The sequence below is a fragment of the Pongo abelii genome, chromosome 8 (genome assembly GCF_028885655.2).
Source record: "Pongo abelii isolate AG06213 chromosome 8, NHGRI_mPonAbe1-v2.0_pri, whole genome shotgun sequence".
Taxonomy (NCBI): domain Eukaryota; kingdom Metazoa; phylum Chordata; class Mammalia; order Primates; family Hominidae; genus Pongo; species Pongo abelii.
In genome coordinates, this window is record NC_071993.2 from 32,650,301 (window position 1) to 32,670,496 (window position 20,196).

At 37.1% G+C, this 20,196-nt stretch overlaps 1 protein-coding gene across 1 annotated transcript in view; it reads right to left on the bottom strand.

Annotated features, from left to right (window-relative positions):
• KIF5B (kinesin family member 5B) overlaps positions 1 to 20,196 on the bottom strand; it is a 47,623-nt gene that overhangs the window by 12,642 nt on the left and 14,785 nt on the right. The window contains exons 3-17 of the mRNA XM_024253559.3: positions 18,835 to 18,908; positions 17,776 to 17,880; positions 17,216 to 17,264; positions 16,601 to 16,656; positions 15,952 to 16,039; positions 15,686 to 15,810; positions 14,321 to 14,425; positions 13,951 to 14,096; positions 13,126 to 13,274; positions 12,271 to 12,464; positions 11,135 to 11,203; positions 9,153 to 9,359; positions 6,504 to 6,647; positions 1,221 to 1,409; positions 510 to 627 (exon numbers count right to left, since the gene is read on the bottom strand). Coding sequence (XP_024109327.1) covers positions 510 to 627; positions 1,221 to 1,409; positions 6,504 to 6,647; positions 9,153 to 9,359; positions 11,135 to 11,203; positions 12,271 to 12,464; positions 13,126 to 13,274; positions 13,951 to 14,096; positions 14,321 to 14,425; positions 15,686 to 15,810; positions 15,952 to 16,039; positions 16,601 to 16,656; positions 17,216 to 17,264; positions 17,776 to 17,880; positions 18,835 to 18,908 — 1,818 coding nt within the window. The remainder of the gene's footprint in view (positions 1 to 509; positions 628 to 1,220; positions 1,410 to 6,503; positions 6,648 to 9,152; positions 9,360 to 11,134; positions 11,204 to 12,270; positions 12,465 to 13,125; positions 13,275 to 13,950; positions 14,097 to 14,320; positions 14,426 to 15,685; positions 15,811 to 15,951; positions 16,040 to 16,600; positions 16,657 to 17,215; positions 17,265 to 17,775; positions 17,881 to 18,834; positions 18,909 to 20,196) is intronic.

Genomic DNA, 20,196 nt, shown 5'->3' on the forward strand with positions numbered 1-20,196 from the left:
GGAAATCCCCAGATTGGCTATTTCCATATTCAAACAAAATCTTAAAAAAAAAAAACAATGTTTTGACAGGCACAGTGGCTCATGCCTGTAATCCCAGCACTTTGGGAGGCCAACGCGGGCAGATCACGAGGTCAGGAGATCGAGACCATCCTGGGTAACATGGTGAAGCCCCGTCTCTACAAAAAATGTAAAAAATTAGCCGGGCGTGGTGGCATGCGCCTGTGGTCCCAGCTACCAGGGAGGCTGCGGCAGGAAAATCACTGGAACCCAGGAGGTGGAGGTTGCAGTGAGTCAAGATAGTGCCACTGCACTCCAGCCTGGGCAACAGAGTGAAGACTCCGTCTCAAAACCAAAAAAATATCTTTCAAAGCAACATTAATATGTATGATTTGTTTACCATTCCAAGTCAGCCATATGCCTACTATTTCTTTCAGTGTGAATATTAAGTTTACTACAATTATACTAAAATAAGAACACAGATGTAACTCATAAACAGTTGGAAGCTATACCTTGTGCTCGAAGCTGGACTAGTTCTTCACTGAGGGAATCGACAGATTCCTCCAGCTGTCTTTTCTTTTGTTCCACATTTTGAAGGTATTCAGTCAATGACTTGATTTTGGCTTCATGCTTTTGGAAAAAATATACTGATATGAAGTGGAAAACATATCTCATGCATACACTTTAAGAATATTTGACAGTAAACATTTTATTATCGATATATGATAAATTTGGGAATATTTAAAACTAAAATGTTCAGGAGCCAATTTTGAAATGTTAAAGAATGTAATCAATTAATTCAATGGTGATCATAACTTGCAAACAAAGTCACTGAAGACTCAAATATGAAATACTAATTTTACAGATACCGCCATCTAACGTTACCATCTTCCCTCCTTGTGAAATTCCAATAGTGGTGAATGGCCCCATTCATTCAGCTGCCAAGCCAGGAAACTGGTTCCCTGCAGTTTTGCCCACCCTGGAATTCTGGAGTCTTTTAACAAGTTACCACCAGTCACATCTTTCTGGTAAATTTCTATACATAACCCATATTTATGTTAGGCAAATGTAACTCAGTTAAATCATTCAAATTTATTGCAGCTAGACTAGGAAAAAAACAACTAAATTTCACCTATAGACACATTTTTCTGAAAACTTGTATAATAAATAAAATTTCTATGTGGCTGTTTCAAAAAATGAATAAACTTTGTTCTATAACATACCTGAGAGATACGAAGCTGACATGCTGCTAACTCCTTTTCGTTTTCTTCCATTTTTTTGTTGCTCTCAGTTTGTGTGCTTTCTAACTGCTTGCAACGTTTCACCATGGTTTTTACTTCTGACTTCATTTTGCTAATGTAGAGTCTTGCAACAGTGAACTCTTCATCTATCATGCCAGTTCCCTCAGGCTGCTGTGAGGAAAAAGTAAAATAAAAAGTTAAAGCCAAAAATGTTCAATGTGTGTTTTCCCAATTAGGCTATAAAATCTTTTTATAAAATATATTTTAGTATTACTCAATATTCATACAAAGTCTGGATCTTATTTTTTTTCTTTTATTACTGTTTTCAACGAAAGGTAAATAAATACAGCTTACTTTTTGCCTTCCTTTTTTTAAAAACTGGAAATAATGTTAATACATGCCAACAAGAAAAATAAATAAATGTAAACCTAAAGAAAACACAAAAATACAACCAAACTAATAAATTCTGCCTCTTTCAATTTTTTCACTTCCTCTTTACAGGACCTCTTCAGTAAATTCATTGTTAATCATGTACACATTCAGCTTAAAATTTAACAAGAGGATGTTTAAGTGCCAGGGAAAGGATGAACTTTAAGCTCAACCAGAAGGAATTGTGGTCACTGTATATTCCTTAACTTTCAGGAAGAAATAAAACTGTGCAGATGACATGATTGATAAAGTTTACATGTAAAGTCAAAAGACCCTGAATAGCTAGCACAACACTAAGGACAAACAAAGACTTGACACTATGCAACTTACTGTAAAGCTATAATAATCGAAACTGTACAGTGCTGGCAAAGAACAGATAAATAGGTTAACAGAACAGAATAAAGAGCCCAGGAATAAAACCCCAAAATACAGTCAACTGGTTTCTGACAAAGGTGCAAAGTCAATTTGATGGAGAGAGGACAGTCTCTCCAACTGGACATCCAGATGTGAAACAATGAATCCTGGTACAGACCTTACCCCTTTCAGGAAAATTAACTCCAAATGGATCATAGATCTAAAGGTAAATGCAAAACTAAAAAAAAACTTTTAACATAGGAGAAAATCTAGGTGATATTGGGTTTGGTGATAAGTTTTTAAATACAATACCAAAAACACAATCTATTAATGAAAAACTTGGTAAGTTAGACCTCATTAAAATTAAAAATTTTTAGCCTCAAAAAATGACGTTAAGAGAGTAAAAAAAAACAAGCCAGAAACTGAGAAATAATGCAAAACACTATCTGATAAAAGACTTATATCCAAAACATATGAAGAACTCTTAAAACTCAACAATAGGAGGCCAGGTACGGTGGCTCATGCCCGTAATCCCAGCACTTTGGGAGGCTGACGCGGGCGGATCACCTGAAGTCAGGAGTTCAAGACCAGCCTGGCCAATATGGTGAAACCCCATCGCTACTAAAAATACAAAAAATTAGCCAGGTGTGGTAGTGGGAGCCTGTAGTCCCAGCTACTCAGGAGGCTGAGGCAGGAGAATCGCTTGAACCCAGGAAGAGGTTGCAGTGAGCCGAGATCATGCCACTGCACTCCAACCTAGGCGACAGAGTGAGACTCAGCCTCAAAACAAAACAAAAAACAAAACAAAACTCAACAATAGGGCCAGGCGCAGTGGCTCACACCTGTAGTCCCAGCACTTTGGGAGGCTGAGGCGGGCGGACCACCTGTAGTCAGGAGTTTGAAACCAGCCTGGACAATATGGTGAAATCCCATCTCTACTAAAAATACAAAAATTAGCCAGGCGTGGTGGTACGCGCCTGTAGTCCCAGCTATTTGGGAGGCTGAGGCAGAAGAATCACTTGAACCCAGGAGGCGGAGGTTGTGTTGGGCCGAAATCACACCACTGCACTCCAGCCTGGGTGACAGAGCGAGACTCCATCTCAAAAAAAAAAAAAAAGAAAACCTCAACAATAAGAAAAAACACAACTGCAAATTAAAATGACAATAAAATAACACCATACATTAGTAAAATCCCAAGAAACTGACAAGAGCAAACACTGGCAATGATGTGGAACAGCAGACTCTTATGTCTGATAGGAATGCAAAATGTTTCCACCACTTTGGAAGACCATTTGGGAGTTCCTTACAAAGCTAACATAGTCATAACATACAACCTAGCACTTCTAGGTATTTTTACTCAACTGAATTGAAAACTTATGTCTACAGAATAACTTACACATGAATTATTATTATTATTATTATTATTATTATTTTTTGGAGACAGAGTCTCACTCTGTCACCCAGGAAGGAGTGCAGTGGTACCATCTTGGCTCACTGCAATCTCCACTTCCTGGGCTCAAGTGATTTCTCGTGCCTTAGCCTCCCGAATAGCTGGGACTATAGGCATGCACTACTATGCCTGGCTAGTTTTTTTATTTTTTGTAGAGATGGGACTTCACCACGTTGGCCAGGCTGGTCTCAAACTCCTGGCCTCAAGTGATCTGCCCGCCTCGGCCTCCCGAAGTGCTGGGATTACAGGCATGAGCCACCATGCTCAGCCTACACATGAATGTTTATAGCAGCTTTATTCATTAATTGCCAAAACTTCAAAGTAACCACATAGGTGAATGGATAAACCGTGGTACATTCATATCATGGAATATAATTTAGTGATTTAAAAAAATGATCAAGCCATGAAAAGCCATGGAAGAATCTTAAATGCATACTGGTAAGTGAAAGAAGCTAGCTGAAAGGGCTACATATACATACTGTATGATTCCAACTATATAACATTTTGGAAACAGCAATACTATAGAGATAGTAAAACATCAGTGGTTGCCAGAAGTTCAAGAAGTAGAGGTGAATAGCAAAAACACTGGGAATTTGTTAGGGTGGCGTGGGAACTATTCTAAATACTGGACCTATAATATTATGCACTCCTTAAAATCCACAACTATAGAATACAGTGAGTAAAACAATCACTGTAAACTGTAACATAAAATTGTAAACTGTAACTTAATAACAACAACAGGCCAGGCGCAGTGGCTCATGCCTGTAATCCCAGCACTTTGGGAGGCCGAGGTGGGCAGATCAGGAGGTCAGGAGATCAAGACCATCCTGGCTAACAAGGTGAAACTCCATCTCTACTAAAAATACAAAAACAAAATTATCCAGGCATGGTGGCACACGCCTGTAATCCTAGCTACTCGGGAGGGAGGCTGAGGCGGGAGAATGGCGTGAACCCGGGAGGTGGAGCTTGCAGTGAGCCAAGATCGCACTATTGCACTCCAGCCTGGGAGACACAGCGAGATTCCATCTCAAAAAAAAAAAAAAAAAAAAAAAAAAAAAAAAAAAAAAAAAGTAGTGCTCTAACAGAGCTTATATGATGAGAGGAAAAGAATTACTTGTTAATGACAAAAATACTGAGGATCTTTTTTTTTATTTATTAGAATAGCTATTTGCAAAGATGACTTATTTTCAAAATGCTATGGTATAGTGGGGGAAAAAAATCTAGTAGTCATGGAACCTGGATTTCATCCCTCTGCCACTAAACATAAGCCATTTCCACTCTCTCTTTACACTTTTTAACTTAAATCATAATTATTTGAACATAAAATATAAGATTTTTCTAAAAAGTTGCAAATTTTGAACAACATCTCTCTGGTGTTCCGTGATATGAAATAAATGTACTTTTCCATCCTAGAGATTTCTCTACATCTCACATTACTTCACCATAAACACAATAGGGCAGAAATGTTCAGACTGATGGTGAAGGGAAAGCAAGTCAAGTGGCCCGATAGTGAGTCCACTGAAGAAATAACATACGAAGAGAAGAGTCATGAGAATCCTTGCCTCCATCAACAAACATTAACTTTTATTTTGTTGATTTTATCTTTTATTCTTTTCGTATTTTTAAAAAATATTTTCATTTTCTTCATTTTTAAACAGAAGCATCAGTTAACAGCAAACACCAACATTAAACAATACAACAGACGGAAATGTGTACTCCATATTGAAAACTTGTACGTCAGTTCCAACTCTGGTTAACAGACTGGGCTTTTTAGTAGGCTCTCAATATAAACCCAAGTGTATATGCTCTCTTTGTTATTGTAATTAGGCTTTAATCAAAAAGGTAAAGTCTGAACAGCTACTGCAACACACAAATCTTTCATGTTATATGCATGGTTTTACAGTTAAGAGTCTTAGTTTGGTTCTTTGGTCTTAGTTTTTAAATCTACCACCAAGTCACATGCCTAATGCTAACAACCAATATTAGTATCCTTAAAAAGACTACGACAAAGAGGTATAAAGAAAATATGGCCATATTTTGAAAACTGAAAACTCTAGAGTTCATTGTATTATTCTACTATTATATGTTTGAAATTTTTCACACTAAAATAAAAAAGAATTAAGAAAGCAGTGCTCATCTTTTAACTTTTCTTTAAATATTTAAAGCAACCACAAGCCCATTCATTATAAATTTATTCCCTGAGCTAATCGTTTTGTTTTTGTTTTTTTTTTTTTTTTTGAGATAGGGTCTCACTGTTGCTCAGGCTGGAGTGCCATGGCACAAACATGGTTCACGGCATCTTTAACCTCCTGCCTCAGTCTCTTAAAATAGCTGGGACTGCAAGCACGTATCACCATGCCTACATGCTAAGCTAATTTTTAAATTTTTTGTAGGGACGGGGTCTCGCCACGTTGCCCAGGCTGGTCTCGAACTTCTGGGCTCAAGTGATCCTCCTGCCTTGGCCTCCCAAAGTGCTGGGATTACAGGCTTGAGCCACTATGTCTGGTCCCTGAACTAATCTTAATTGTTGTTCCAATCATTTCACTTATGGAAATTTATTAACGTAATTTTTAAGCGCAAATTTCTTTTTCTGGAGACAGCGTCTTGATCTGTTGCACAGGCTGGAGTGCAGTTGCGCGATCGCAGCTCACTGCAGCCTTGACCTCCCAGGCTCAAGCAATCCTCCCACCCCAGTAGCTGGGACTACAGGCACACGCCACCATGCCAGGCTCATTTTTGTATTTTTTGTAGAGACAGGGTTTCGCCACATTGCCCAGGTTGGGGAAAATGTTATAGTAAAGAATCAAACATGAGGTCCAATAAATGCCGCCTACTGAATTTATCAATTTGGGTGCCCTTATTCTCTTGCTCTCTCCTGATCTATTTAAAATGCAGTTAATAACATCTACTACACATCACTGTTTGTGAGGATGAGATCATGAATACGAAAAGAACTTTACAAAGTATTAGTAGTAAACAAAAGTGCAAATGTATACAGATAATTGTCCTTAATACTTAGTTATTATATTTACCTTTACATCATTATTTCCCACAGCAATTCCTATTTCTGCAAGGTCTTTTAGTAAAGATGCCATCATCTCAGCTGCTCGTTTCTTCTGGTGGTTGGTCATTTCCTTAAGTTTCTGAAGCTCAGCATCTATACTCGCTAAAGTTGCCTAAGAGAACCCAAAACAAAAAGTATAGTTAAATCTACTACATGAAAATTCAAATCAAATACTCATTAGGTGTTTCAAGTTTTACACCAAGCCCTTACAAAACCATGTCTTTTCTGCTTTCATTTTTCTTGAACTATCTACCAGGTTCTGGGCTCCCAGCTCAAACTTAAAAAATATTTTAGACCTAATAGGCTATGGTAAAAGTAGCCACATTGTTTTCAATTCAGAGCAGGCAGTTTCTGTTATTTCACTAAATTCCTGAGATTGAATAATATTTTCTGTCTAAAAATGGGAAGCCTCAAATTTAACTAGATTTGATTACCATTTATTACTATATTATGTCTTATCTTTAGAAAGTGAGTCAGCAAATTAACGTTACAATGACACTGTTTTCTACATGGTTAGTATGCTTTCTTCATCTACTTTCTATATACTTACTCACTGGAAAGAATCCATGTGATAATACTATGATACAGGCAATTATCCAGGAGCTAGTGTTAAAGTAATATTATCTGAGTTTAATGACTGTCATTATAAATCTCAAATCATAGCTGGCTTAACAGCTACAAAATCACCAAATTTTGAAAAGTCCAACCCAGTTTGGTGCCCACTTTAAAATAACTCATATGGCAGATCAGATACAAGGTGAGCATCCCCACTCCAAAGTGCTCCAAAATCTGGGACTTTTTGAGTGCTTACATGATGCTCAAAAGAAAATGCTCACTGAAGCATTTTGGACTTGCCAATTAGAAATGCTCAACTGGTAAGTACAATGCAAACATTCCAAAATCTGAAATGCTTGGGGCTTCTGTATTTGTAATACCTGTACTATACTGTATTTGTAATGCCATTTATTGACTTTTCATCAGTATCTTTTAGTAAAGATGCCATCATTCCAACTGCTTATTTCTTATGGTAGTTGGTCATTTCCTTAAGTTTCTGAGTATCAGTAGAGTGTGTATCCACCCAGGTTAATCTACAATATGATACTCATTATCTTCAAGTCTCATAATATAGCATGCTTCTACCATAACTGTTTAAATTACCAGACACTTTCTCTAACTGAACAGCAACACTGTCTAAGCATATAAACAGATGCTAAACACTAGGAATTTCTAACTCCTATTATCAATGTAATGCTGATAGATTTCAGCTCCACAAGTGAAACATAACTGTCTTAAAGACTTAAAATCAGTGGCCAAGGACCACTTTCAGAGTCGTAAAAAACTCCTGTTATTCTTTCATACAACAATTAGCTTTGTTAATAATGCAACTCAGTAAGAGTTAGTTATAATGGTGTCTTAGATCTGTACAGTACTGAATGTTAACTTCAAGCTAACTGTAACTTTGTAGATTAAAAAGAGAAAAGGAACTCATAGGGGCAGGAAACCTTTTAAAAGCATTATTTTGTACTGTTGACTGCTTTCTTTTAGACAAGTTAATGTGAGCAGGGAAATAAGTGGTGGACACGGGTCCTGAGTGCAACTCTAGACGCTGATTTCTAAACAAGAAGCTAGCATTAACCACAACAAAACCACAAAATAGTTCCTCCATGATGACGTTGAAACATTCACAGCTATGTATTATTTCTGTCATCACTGTTGGAGGTTGGCGATGTCTGTCCTGTATCAGTTTTCAGCAAGTAAAAATCTCCATCTAGTCGCCAGGCACGGTGGCTCACGCCTGTAATCCCAGCACTTTGGGAGGCTGAGGCGGGTGGATCACCTGAGGTCAGGAGCTCGAGACCAGCCTGGCCAACCTGGTGAAACCCTGTTGCTACTAAAAATACAAAATGAGCCGGGCGTGGTGGCGGGCGCCTGTAATCCCAGCTACTCAGGAGACTGAGGCAGGAGAATCATTGAACCCAGGAGGCAGAGGATGCAGTGAGCCAAGATTGCGCCATTGTACTCCAGCCTGGGCAACCAGAGTGAAACTCTGTCTCAAAAAAAAAAAAAAAATCTCCATCTATTGGGGAACCACTACACTGTGCTAAGAAGGCACTGTTCCAGGTAGTGGAAATGTAACAGTAAGTAAAACATAAATTATATTAAGTTACATATCCTTACATCTATTCCAAATAATTCACATAGTTGATTAAATAGCATTTTAATTTGTACTGCATATTTAATTTATTGTTTGAACAATCATCTAATAGCTTTATTAGGCAACTAGGAGCTTTAAATTATTTTTCCTTTAACATTAGTAGTAACATTAGGTTCTACATGCTATATACTAAATTAAAAAAAATATAAAAAATTAGGAGTAGCAAACATCCTTTAAAACAGCATTTAAATTAGATATTAACAGACCTTTAGGAACTAAGATAACTGTCTTCCTCCACCTCTAAGGCTTCATATACAGAAAGAAATGAAGTTGAAACCCGAGTCCTTGAAAATTGATGTTATCGATATTTGACTTACATAGAAAAATAAGTTATTTAAGTAGTTTTTAGGTTTAGAATACTTGTACTAAAGCATTAAAAAAGAAAATAAAACTATATCCTACCGATTTCTGATTCAGCTCATCACTAAGCAATTCATATTCCTTAGTTTTGTCTTCAACTTCCTGAGACTTCTGATCATAATTGACAGCAAGTTCTTCTAGGGCCTGTAAAACTTCTTTCACTTCTTCTTTAGAGGCATCATTTTCTGCCTGAAGGCGATTCAGCTCAGCTTGCATATTGTCTTGATCCCTTCTGGTAGATGCCAAAAGCTACAGGACAGAAAATAATTTATTTTCCCCAAAAGTATACAGGTTTTAAAAAATACCCATGAAGCTTCACCATTTGTCCAGAACAAATGGAGTGAAATATGGATGGTATTCAGTGTGGCAACATTTATTCATTAAACAGATTTACTAAATGTCAACTATGTGCAGGCACTGTGCTGGATGCTGCAAGGCAGAAAGAAAATCAAAGACTGTGTGTTTAAGGAACACAGCAGAAGAGAAGATAGGCACATGAATAAGCGCAACACAAGATACCATAACAGAGGGACAGGACAGATAAAGTGCTTAGTAATACAGGAAAGGGTATTCATTCATGGAGAAGTTGGCTAGGAGAGATCGATTACAGTCACATGCAAATTAATGTAATAAAGGAAAATGGCATTCTACAAGAGTTCCTTAAAAATTTAGATTTGGGCCAGGCGGGGTGGCTCACGCCTGTAATCCCAGCATTTTGGGAGGCCGAGACAGGTGGATCACGAGGTCAGGAGTTTGAGACCAGCCTGACCAACATGGTGAAATCCCATCTCTACTAAAAATACAAAAAAATTAGCCGGGCGTGGTGGCGGGCACCTGTAATCCCAGCTACTCGGGAGGCTGAAGCAGGAGAATCACTTGAAACCAGAAGGCAGAGGTTGCAGTGAACCGTGATCGTGCCACAGCACTCCAGCCTGGGCAACAACAGTAAAACTCCATCTCAAAAAAAAAAAAATGTAGATTTGCTTTGGGCAACAAGTGATGACATTTGTGCTAAGCTGCAGAAAAACCTGGTATCAGCCAGGTACAGTGGCTCACACCTGTAATCACAGCATTCTGGGAGGCCGAGGCGGGTGGATCACCTGAGGTCAGGAGTTGGAGACCAGCCTGGCCAACATGGTGAAACCCCATCTCTACTAAAAATACCAAAATTAGCTGGGCATGGTGGCAGGCGCCTGTAATCCCAGCTACTCGGGAGGCTGAGGCAGGAGAATCGCTTGAACCTGGGAGGTGGAGGTTGCAGTGAGCCGAGATCACGCCGCTGCACTCCAGCCTGGGCAACAGGGCGAGACTCCGTCTCAAAAACAAAAACAAAACCTGGTATCAGCACCTAAAATCTGAACTGCAGGGATGCCAAGAGATTGGTTAGGAGAACACCACAATCATCCACATTAGTGGCTCTCCTGTAGGGATATCTGGAAATCTGTGGGAGAGTTAATAATAGGGTAGAATACTAATGGCATTTAGGAGTAGGGACCAGGAATGTTTAATGTCCTATAATGCAAAGGACAGAATAACATAAATTATCCAATGCAAAATGTCAACAGTGCCCCTTTGAGGAATAATGCTATAGTTGAAATATGAGATGCTATAGCTGAAAGATGATCTGACCAGGATTAAGCTCACTGATGGAGAGTATCTCTTTCTTACCGAAGCAGTCTTTGTCTTCACCCTGCCTACCACCCCTACAAAAAAATTTAAAGGACTCTGCTTTTCAATTATCCCCTGCTCTGCTGGGTGAGAAGATAAAATGAGGGTCCGAAGCAAGTGACAAGAAGAGAAACGTCAAGAACCAGGATGAAAAAAAGATGGCAGAAACGAACACCAGATTGTATGTGGGTAGATACGATGAATGAGTAAAAATTCATTTTATCCATGTGACATTCTTATTCCCACAAAGAGAGTCATACCCAAAATTACACAACTATTAAAGACAAAGTCAATGGGATTCAGAAACCAAAACTATAAAGCTTTTGTGGAAGCAATATAAAAGGTATTCAACTCACCTCCTCCTGATCCAACATTTGCGTCTTCAGCTTCTCTACCAGTTGACTTTGCTGGTTAATTTCTTCATCCTAGAATTGTGAAGTATCCAGTTAACCAGTAGCTAACAACCTGGTTCCTGTTTCCCAATACAGGTTATAAGATTACCACTCCTCTAGAAAAATTTCAAAACCATTTCTCCAAATTCAACATTGCTTATTTTAATCTCTTTTAAAAAAATGGCAAAACAAAAGGAATTTCTTTCAATTATCAATACTTATAATGGTCACGTACTTCGAACCTGCCATCTCTGCTTAAAATACATTAAAAATATCAACTTAAGAAAATATTTTCTTCTAATCTCTTTACTGCTCGTTCTTGCCTTCCATTCTATTACGTTCTTAGTTTGCTATTATTCATACTATTGACATTACTTCTATATGCAAAGCAGGAAGATATTATTTCCACTCTATTGTGTTTCCCTTAATCTCTTACATCATCTTTTATTGGAGTCGTCAGAGCCCTGATTCTAACAGTTGGTATCATTGAGGCTCCCAATGACCCAATGCCAAATTTTCATTAGAACAGGGGTCCCCAAGCCCCCAGGCCACAAAGCAGTACTGGAAGCCTGTTAAGAACCAAGAAGCACAGCAGGAGGTGAGCAGCAAGCATTACAACTTGAGCTCCGCCTTCTGTCAGATCAGCGGCATTAGAATATCATTAAGAACGCAAATTCTATTATGAACTGTGCATGCAAGAGATCTAGGTTAGAGGATCCTTATGAGAATCTAATGCCTGATAATCCAAGGTGGAAGTTTGATCCCAAAACCATCTCCCCCACTCTGATCCACGGAAAAATTGTCTTCCCTGAAACCAGTCCCTGGTGCCAAAAAGGTTGGGGACTGCTGCCTTATAAAGTTCTTTTAGCTTAAAAAGGGGGGTGGGAAGATACACCCTCATACACTTTCCACACAGAAATTGAAATTATGACTTTTTATTTTGTTAATACAATAATTTTTACAAGATTAACAGAAATCAAGGAAGATGTATAAAGATCCTAAGTGCGCCCACAGCACTGAAATCAGAAAAGTTAGAAAATAAAAACACCCATGTCAATAGTATCCTAATATAAAACAGACCTAAATCAAGCAATACCTACCTTGTCATCAAGCTGTTTGTATAATTTAGCAATTTCTTCTTCACACTTTCTTCTTTCAGCATCAGTAAAATTTCCCATAACTCCAATTGTGGTTGCTGGTTTATCATTGGTAATAGTAATATCTTTATCCACTGTGAAAGCTTCCAAGTTGGCTTTCTCTTTGTCAAACTGTTCATCAATAGGCACCGTCTCCCCTAAAATAAGACAATAAAGTGGTTAATAAAAAACAACATGTCTAAAGCTAATTTCAATTTCATTCCTTTAAAAAAAAATTTTTTTTTTTTTTTTTTTTTTTGAGACAGAGTCTCAATCTGTCACTCTGGCTGGAGTGCAGTGGTGCAATCTAGGCTCACTGCAACCTCTGCCTCCAGCGTTCAAGCAATTCTACTGCCTCAAGACTCCTGATTAGCTGGGATTACAGGCGCTCCGCACCATGCCAGGCTAATTTTGGTATTTTCAGTAGAGATGGGGTTTCAACATGTTGGCCAGGCTGGTCTCTAACTCCTGACCTCAAGTGATCTGCCCACCTCAGCCTCCCAAAGTGCTGGGATTACAGGCATGAGGCACTGCACCCAGCCTCATTCTTTTAAACTTTTTCTTCTCTGTGTTATTTTCAAATAATCTGTCTTCGAATTCAGATTCTTCTGCTTAATTAATTCTACTACTGATGGTCTCTTGCATTTTGCTCATTTTATTCTTCAGCTCCAGGATTTCTATTAATTTTTTAAAAATTATTTCGATGTCTATTAAATTTCTTGATCTAGTCACTTACTGATTTTGCTGAACTATTTCTACGTTTCTATGCTCTAAATCTGTATTTAACAAACTTAAGATGACAAATTCTTAAGTTATTACCATTACGCCATCTGTTGAGTTCATTTTCAAGCCACTGAATAGTGTTCCGCAGGATCTTATTTTTTTCTTTTTCTTTTTCATACTTCTTTTTCCACTGTTCTGCAGTTAACTCCACATTGACACAAACTGTGTTCTTAATTGTTTTGGCCCTAAGAGATGTAATTGGAGGAAAAAAAGGATGAGACTGAAATTATTTTTATCTATATGGAATATATGTATATATGGCTAAGAAACTTATTCTTGTCCAGTAATCTCTTAGACTAAATACTAAAAGCCACAACGTATGAGGTTATTTACAACCCAACTAAATTTGAGTCTGCTCCAAAATCTGTGAATAGCTTAAAAAAAAAAAATCAACAAACCACTAAAAATAAAAGACAAAGGCGTATATTTTTCCAATTTGTTTGCAAGGCTGAATTAAGAAATTACTGTTGAAAGTCAAAGACGGAATCATCATTACTGACTTTCCTAATCATCTCATATAGATTATATTAACCTGTCACGCATGTCTACAGGCCTAACAGAGGATTATGTTTGCCAGGCTTTGACCTAATTATCTGATTCAAATGCTTATTTTCTTTAATACCAAATTACAGCTTGTCACACAAATTTGACTAAAATTACATCTGACTTTAAATGTGTACTAAAACTTAAACCAAGCAGTCTAAAAAACAGACCCACCTTGTATTATCTGTCATCAATTCAAACTGAGTGTGTCTAGCACAAAACAATATGTACAGGTTGGAATAACAGCTCACATTTTCCTACATTTTATAAACAAAAGGTCTATTTAAATTTAGGTTTTGTACTTTCTTAACAACAAACCTTTGGCCAAATAAGAGCGTAGATTTTGTTTCAGACTCATTGTATGATGATGGAGAGCAGCAAATTACAATAGTGGTTCTACAGTTGCCACCTAATGAATCTTGAAGGATTCTTGTCATTTTACTATCTCGATATGGAACATATGTCTGCATACAAAAACAAAGCAAACAAGACCAGTGGGTTTCTGTATAATAAAATGTTATTACAAAATAAACTCCCAAAAGACAACTGACTTACACATACTGATTCAAACACACTGAATCTCAATCTCTCTCCCTCTCTCTCTCATACACACCCATGCACACATATACACCTATATTTAAATAATGCCCCATAAGGTAACAGGGAGATAGAAGACATGTATACTCACACTACCCTCAGCCAAAGCAGAAATAACATTTCCGAGAGCAGAAAGTGACTTGTTGATGTTTTTAGCTTCATCCAGCACAGCACCTTCAGCTCCAGTTTTACTAACCTATACATAAGATTTCAAAAGAATGAAACAAAATTACAAGTTTATAATTTTCTTTAAATTTTCTAAAATGTTCATATGTCATCAATAACCAGTAAAAAAGAAAAAAGAACATGAAAAGCTTCATGATCTTATTTGCCAAGCATTTACTCTTAGGTACCACCATTTCTTGAGTACTACTCTTAAGAGTGATTAGAGACATCAAATTTTATCTGCAGTTTGTAGGTAGTCTTGAAAATAACCAATTTAAATGTAAATTTGTAGTTCATTAATCTGTTAGTCCCCTTTGCTACATTAGAAAACAGGAACCTTCTAAAACTGGCTAATGCATAATGTTGATGTTGTAACTGTTAAAAAGCAGAGGCTGAGTTTAAACACATTATATAAGCAAACCTGCTTCTTTTAAAAAAAAACATAAAATATCTAAATATCTATGTTGTGGTTTTTGTTTTTTTTTTTTTTGGAGACTGAGTCTCACTCTGTCACCCAGGCTGGAGTGCAGTGGCTCGATCCCGGCTCACTGCAACCTCCACCTCCCGGGTTCAATCAATTCTCCTGCCTCAGCCTCCCCAGTAGCTGGTATTACGGGCGTGTGCCACCACACCCAGCTAGTATCTATGTTAAAGATAGGTCAGAACAATAAATTAGCAATGTTGGCTGAAGAAATAGCTTAGGAGATTTCTCAGATAATCTTTGAAAGATGTGTGTAAGACTTCAGAGTAGAACGCAATAGATACATCATTCTAAGCAGAAGAAACACAATTAGCACAACAGCAAAAATGGTCACAGAGGTCCCTATCATAACATTCAAACTTAATTTGATATAGACTAGAATCAGACTGTATAGAATTGTAATAATGAAGGAAAGAAATAAGTCCAACCAAACCAGAGAAGACTAATGGGTAGTTACCAGTTTTAATAGGGACCCCACTGCCAATATGGATAAAATACGTATCAAAAATTAGAAAAGGGATACCTAATAAAGTTTATAACAACATACGCTGAACAAGTTCTCACTATGAACATATCTTAAGTCATAGAAACCTCTTATGGGTTGAACTAGAGTATGGTCAAACAACAGTAACTTGGAACTGATTATTCAGCTGATGTCATCATAAAGCACTAGCATCAGCGGTTACAAATCTCAGGTTACCAAATCCAATTTGGTAAGTAAGATGCAACAACGAATCCTGCGTAACTCCCAACTCAAACTAAAGTTTACAAAGATGCTTAAATATTTGTCAAAATACATGAAGACTTTACCTTTTCACTACCAGCTAAATCAACCAGATAAAGTTTTCCACTCAGCTTTTGTTCCGTTTGTGTGTTCTCTTGTTTTACATTAATAAGAAATATACTGTGACTCCTAGAGCTATGTTCATTCATATCTGCAAGGAAATTACACAAACAAATATAAATAAACATAATTTCCCCTTAACAATTTCCCTGAAGCAATCTTATAATTAATCACCTGGATAAGGATATTTTAAGCTGGTTTTAAATCCTAACCAGTGTTATTTTCTACTTACTTGTAACTGCTACATGTCTGTTGGATTTTCCTTCATCTATGGTATCCATAACTTCATCTGGACTACATACAAAACGCTCTGTGCACCCCTGTGAAATAATTTTTAAAAATATGTTAATGTCTGGCCAACATGATGAAACCCTGTCTCTAATAAAAACACAAAAATTAGCCAGGCGTGGTGGTGGGTGCCTGTAATCCTAGCTACTTGGGAGGCTGAGGCAGGAGAATCACTTGAGCCTGGGAGGCAGAGGTTGCAGTGAGCCGAGACCATGCCATGCACTCCAGCCTGAGCAACAGAGCGAGACTCCATATATTAAATAAACTGGCTCACGCCTGTAATCCCAGCACTTTGGGAGGCAGAGGCGGGCAGATCACGAGGTCAGGAGTTCGAGACCAGCCTGGCCAACATGGTGAAACCTCATCTCTACTAAAAATACGAAAATTAGCTGGGCGTGGTGGTGCATGCCTGTAATCCCAGCTACTCAGGAGGATGAGGCAGGAGAACTGCTTGAACCCTGGAGGCAGAGGTTGCAGTAAGCCGAGATTGCACCACTGCACTCCAGCCTGGGAGACAGAGTGAGACTCTCTGTCTTAAAAAAAAAAAAAAAAAAGTATTACAGGGTTTTTCTAGACAACTGTACTATAAATACCTTTACATAGGGAACTCGGTTTTTGTCTTCATGAACTGAAAGGTTGGTCTTTGAAACTGAAAAAGAAAAACAAATGTTAGCAACATTCTCCTAAAACTCTTAACACTGGATATGAAATAACTGATAGGCTTTCCTGAGCAGCCTAACAGCAATGGTTGAACTCTAAAAAAATATTAAAACATTGCTCTAAAGCAGAACTTACAGACATAGCAGGAGATCTAAATAGAAACCAATGCAACAATACAGAATTTTAGGACCACTCCAACCTAACACCCACATTTTATAAACAAGAACATTAACCCTGAGTGATTCAATGATTTGCCTAAGGACAATGTATCTAACTGACAGTTGACAGAAGACTAGAACTCAGGGCTCAGATTATATAACTCCCAGTCCAATGCTCTAATTACTACTAAGAAGTACCCATAAACATCACTTTAAACTAGTTACTCTATTTAAAGGTATTCAACTAAAACTTTAGAAGAAAAAAATTTTTGTCTATTTCCAATAACTTAAGACAATTTCATATAGCTTACAAAGAAACAGTCTCTCATCTACTATTAAAAAGGAATTAACAGATGTTATTTAAAACTGATTAGCAAGAATTTAACTTACCATCTAACAGGTCCCTTATCTTATCCAAATATATTTCAAAATATGAAACCTAAAGGGCAAATTTAAAAAAACATCAATCAACTAAAATTATATTACTTATTCGCATATTAATATTGAGGTCTGAGTGCTAGGCATTGTTTAGACTAGAGAGACAGTTATCAACATACCAGCCATAGCTCACATTCTAATGGGAAGACATAAATTAGCCAAATTAGCTTAGTTATTTAAGCAGTCTTCCCATTGGACATAAATTACATTATCTTCATCTAAAATGAATTAGAATAGTTTTATGTAGTAGAAACCTTCGAGTTCTGCAGTAAAGCAACCTCCTTTATTTTATGGAGGAGGCTAAAGACTTAATCATTTACGTTAGTTAACATTCCTGTTCATCTAATGGCAGATGAACAAAAATCCAAGTTTACTAACCTGAATGATATTTCAACTATACCTTTCCATAAAAACTATTTTTAAAATTACTTTAAAGAAACTAACATTTACTATTTTTTTAGAACATTATTCTTGCTGTAAAATAAAATATAATCTTTCCTCAAGGAATTTACCTTAATATGAAATTCCAAATTTTCATCCATGGAGTAAATATAATTAAAAATATCTTGCACTATTCTTGGAATAATTCCCATGCCTTCTGGATCATGAAGTTTACCCTAAACAAAAAACAAAACTAGACTTCTTAAATAAATTATAAAATATGAAGTAAAAACAAAGAGTTTCAATCTACAACTTATAGTCAAGAAAGGACAGGAACTGTATTTTTGTGGAAACGGCTCTGTAAATACCTAAAAAATCAAATTCAACTATTACACATACACACAGTACTGTACACCAACCACATGGGTTACCAACAGATCTTAACCCTTCATTTAATCACTAGATTTAGATTATCCATGCTTGTAAAATGTTCATTGTAAAATGAACATAATTAAAAAGGTTTTAGTTTCTTTCCATATAATTCTACATTGTTCCTTCTACTTCAAGGCAAATTCATGCAAATACTAGGATGTCCTTGTTCTCTCTGACTTTATGAAAATCAGTAATATGAATCATACTAAAAGAAGCAGTCATTTACTTAATATAGTACACTCAAATAAATGATAAAAACAGATGCTCTTTAGCAGTGGCAGAAAATCACAGGCTGTTTTCTAGAAGCAAAGCTATAGTGGGTCCACACCTATTATTAACAGCAGCACTGATAATTATGGCAACATTCTTATCAGAGAAGAGTGACAGTTATTTTGAGGAAGAAGGAGCCAAAGAGAACAGGAAAAAGTTATTTATACTAAATAAAATCAACAACACATAAGCATTCAAAATTTCCCATATAACAGGGTGACAGAAAATTCTTGTCCAAAATGTTATTTTATGGTTATGCTAACTGATAAAACAATCTCAAATATAATCTCAAATACAGGTATCCCTTACTATTTAAACTCAGGAACTGATTAGATTCCAACAATGATGTTACATGTATATTATTTGTATGACAAAAGGCAATAAAAAGTAAATTAAAATGTTTATGCATGGTGAAATAATATCACAAATAATGAATGAATGCTGTATGTATTGCAAACTACATCTAAGTACAGATTATAAAATGTTACCTCCATTGTGTGTGTCTTCCCAGAGGATGTCTGTCCATATGCAAATATTGTTCCATTATATCCTTCAAGTACATCTGTGAGAAAATAAGAGATTTTATAATTCAGGGGATTTTTTCCTTAAGCAAGATTCCTAAGAAATTACTTAAACTACAGGATGATAGGGTAGAGAAAAGGTTGGAAAAAAAAAAAAAAGAAATTACTTAAATAATGTTACAGGAAAATGTCAGATGTTTATTCTTAATGAGGTATAAAACACCCTAGAAGACACACACACACATACACACACACACACACACACACACACACGTGCACACACACACCCTCTTCCTAACCCTTGCATACTAAATTCTGTATAATAAAATATTTGTGGGAGTGGCTGGGTGCAGTAGCTCACTCCTGTAATCCCAGCACTTTGGGAGGCCAAGGCAGGCGGATCACAAGGTCAGGAGTTCAAGCCTGGTCAGCATGGTGAAACCCTGTCTCTACTAAAAATACAAAAAATTAGCCGGGCGTGGTGGCGGGCGCCTGTAGTCCCAGCTACTCAGGAGGCTGACGCAGGAGAACTGCCTGAACCGGGCAGGCGGAGGTTGCAGTGAGCCGAGATCGCGCCACTGCACTCCAGTCTGGGCAACACAGTAAGACACCGTCTCAAAAAAAAAAAAAAAATTAGCTGGACGTGGTGGTACATGGCCTGTAATTTCAGCTACTCGAAAGACTAAGGCACAAGAATCGCTTGAGCCCAGGAGAAGGAGGTTGCAGTGAGCTGAGATCGAGCCACTGCACTCCAGCCTGGGTGGACAGAGTGAGACTCTGTCTCAAAAAAAAATACCAAAATTATTTGTGGAAAGAGTGGCAAGAAAGATTCAGATTTTCTTTATGCTAATATGAAAGACTCCATCAAAGTTTAGTACATAAAGGATTTATAAAGACATTAAAGGAAATATATAACAATAGTAATTTTCTTAGTGATGACCCATCTAAGCAATTTTCTCTGGACCCAGACTGCTTTCTGTGGTCAATTAAAAAACAAATTTTAAATTCCACTGTTTATAATAAAGAATCTTTTCTACCAATGTACATCTCAAATGTCATTACATCTACACTCCAAAGCTTTATGTGACCAAAAACAAAAAATCCTCTGCCAATTTACATACAGATGAGATTTTAGAAACAAGACTAATTGATGGTTAATTAGTAGCTAATCCTCACAAACCCCGACCTTCCTCTTTATCCTACCCACAAAGTGTAATACTCAGTCCTACCTCAAAATCAATTACCAAGAAGTTCCTATGAAAAAAAATGTTATGAGACAGGGTCTCCCCTCTGTTCAGAGTGCAATGGCACAATCATAGCTCACTGGTC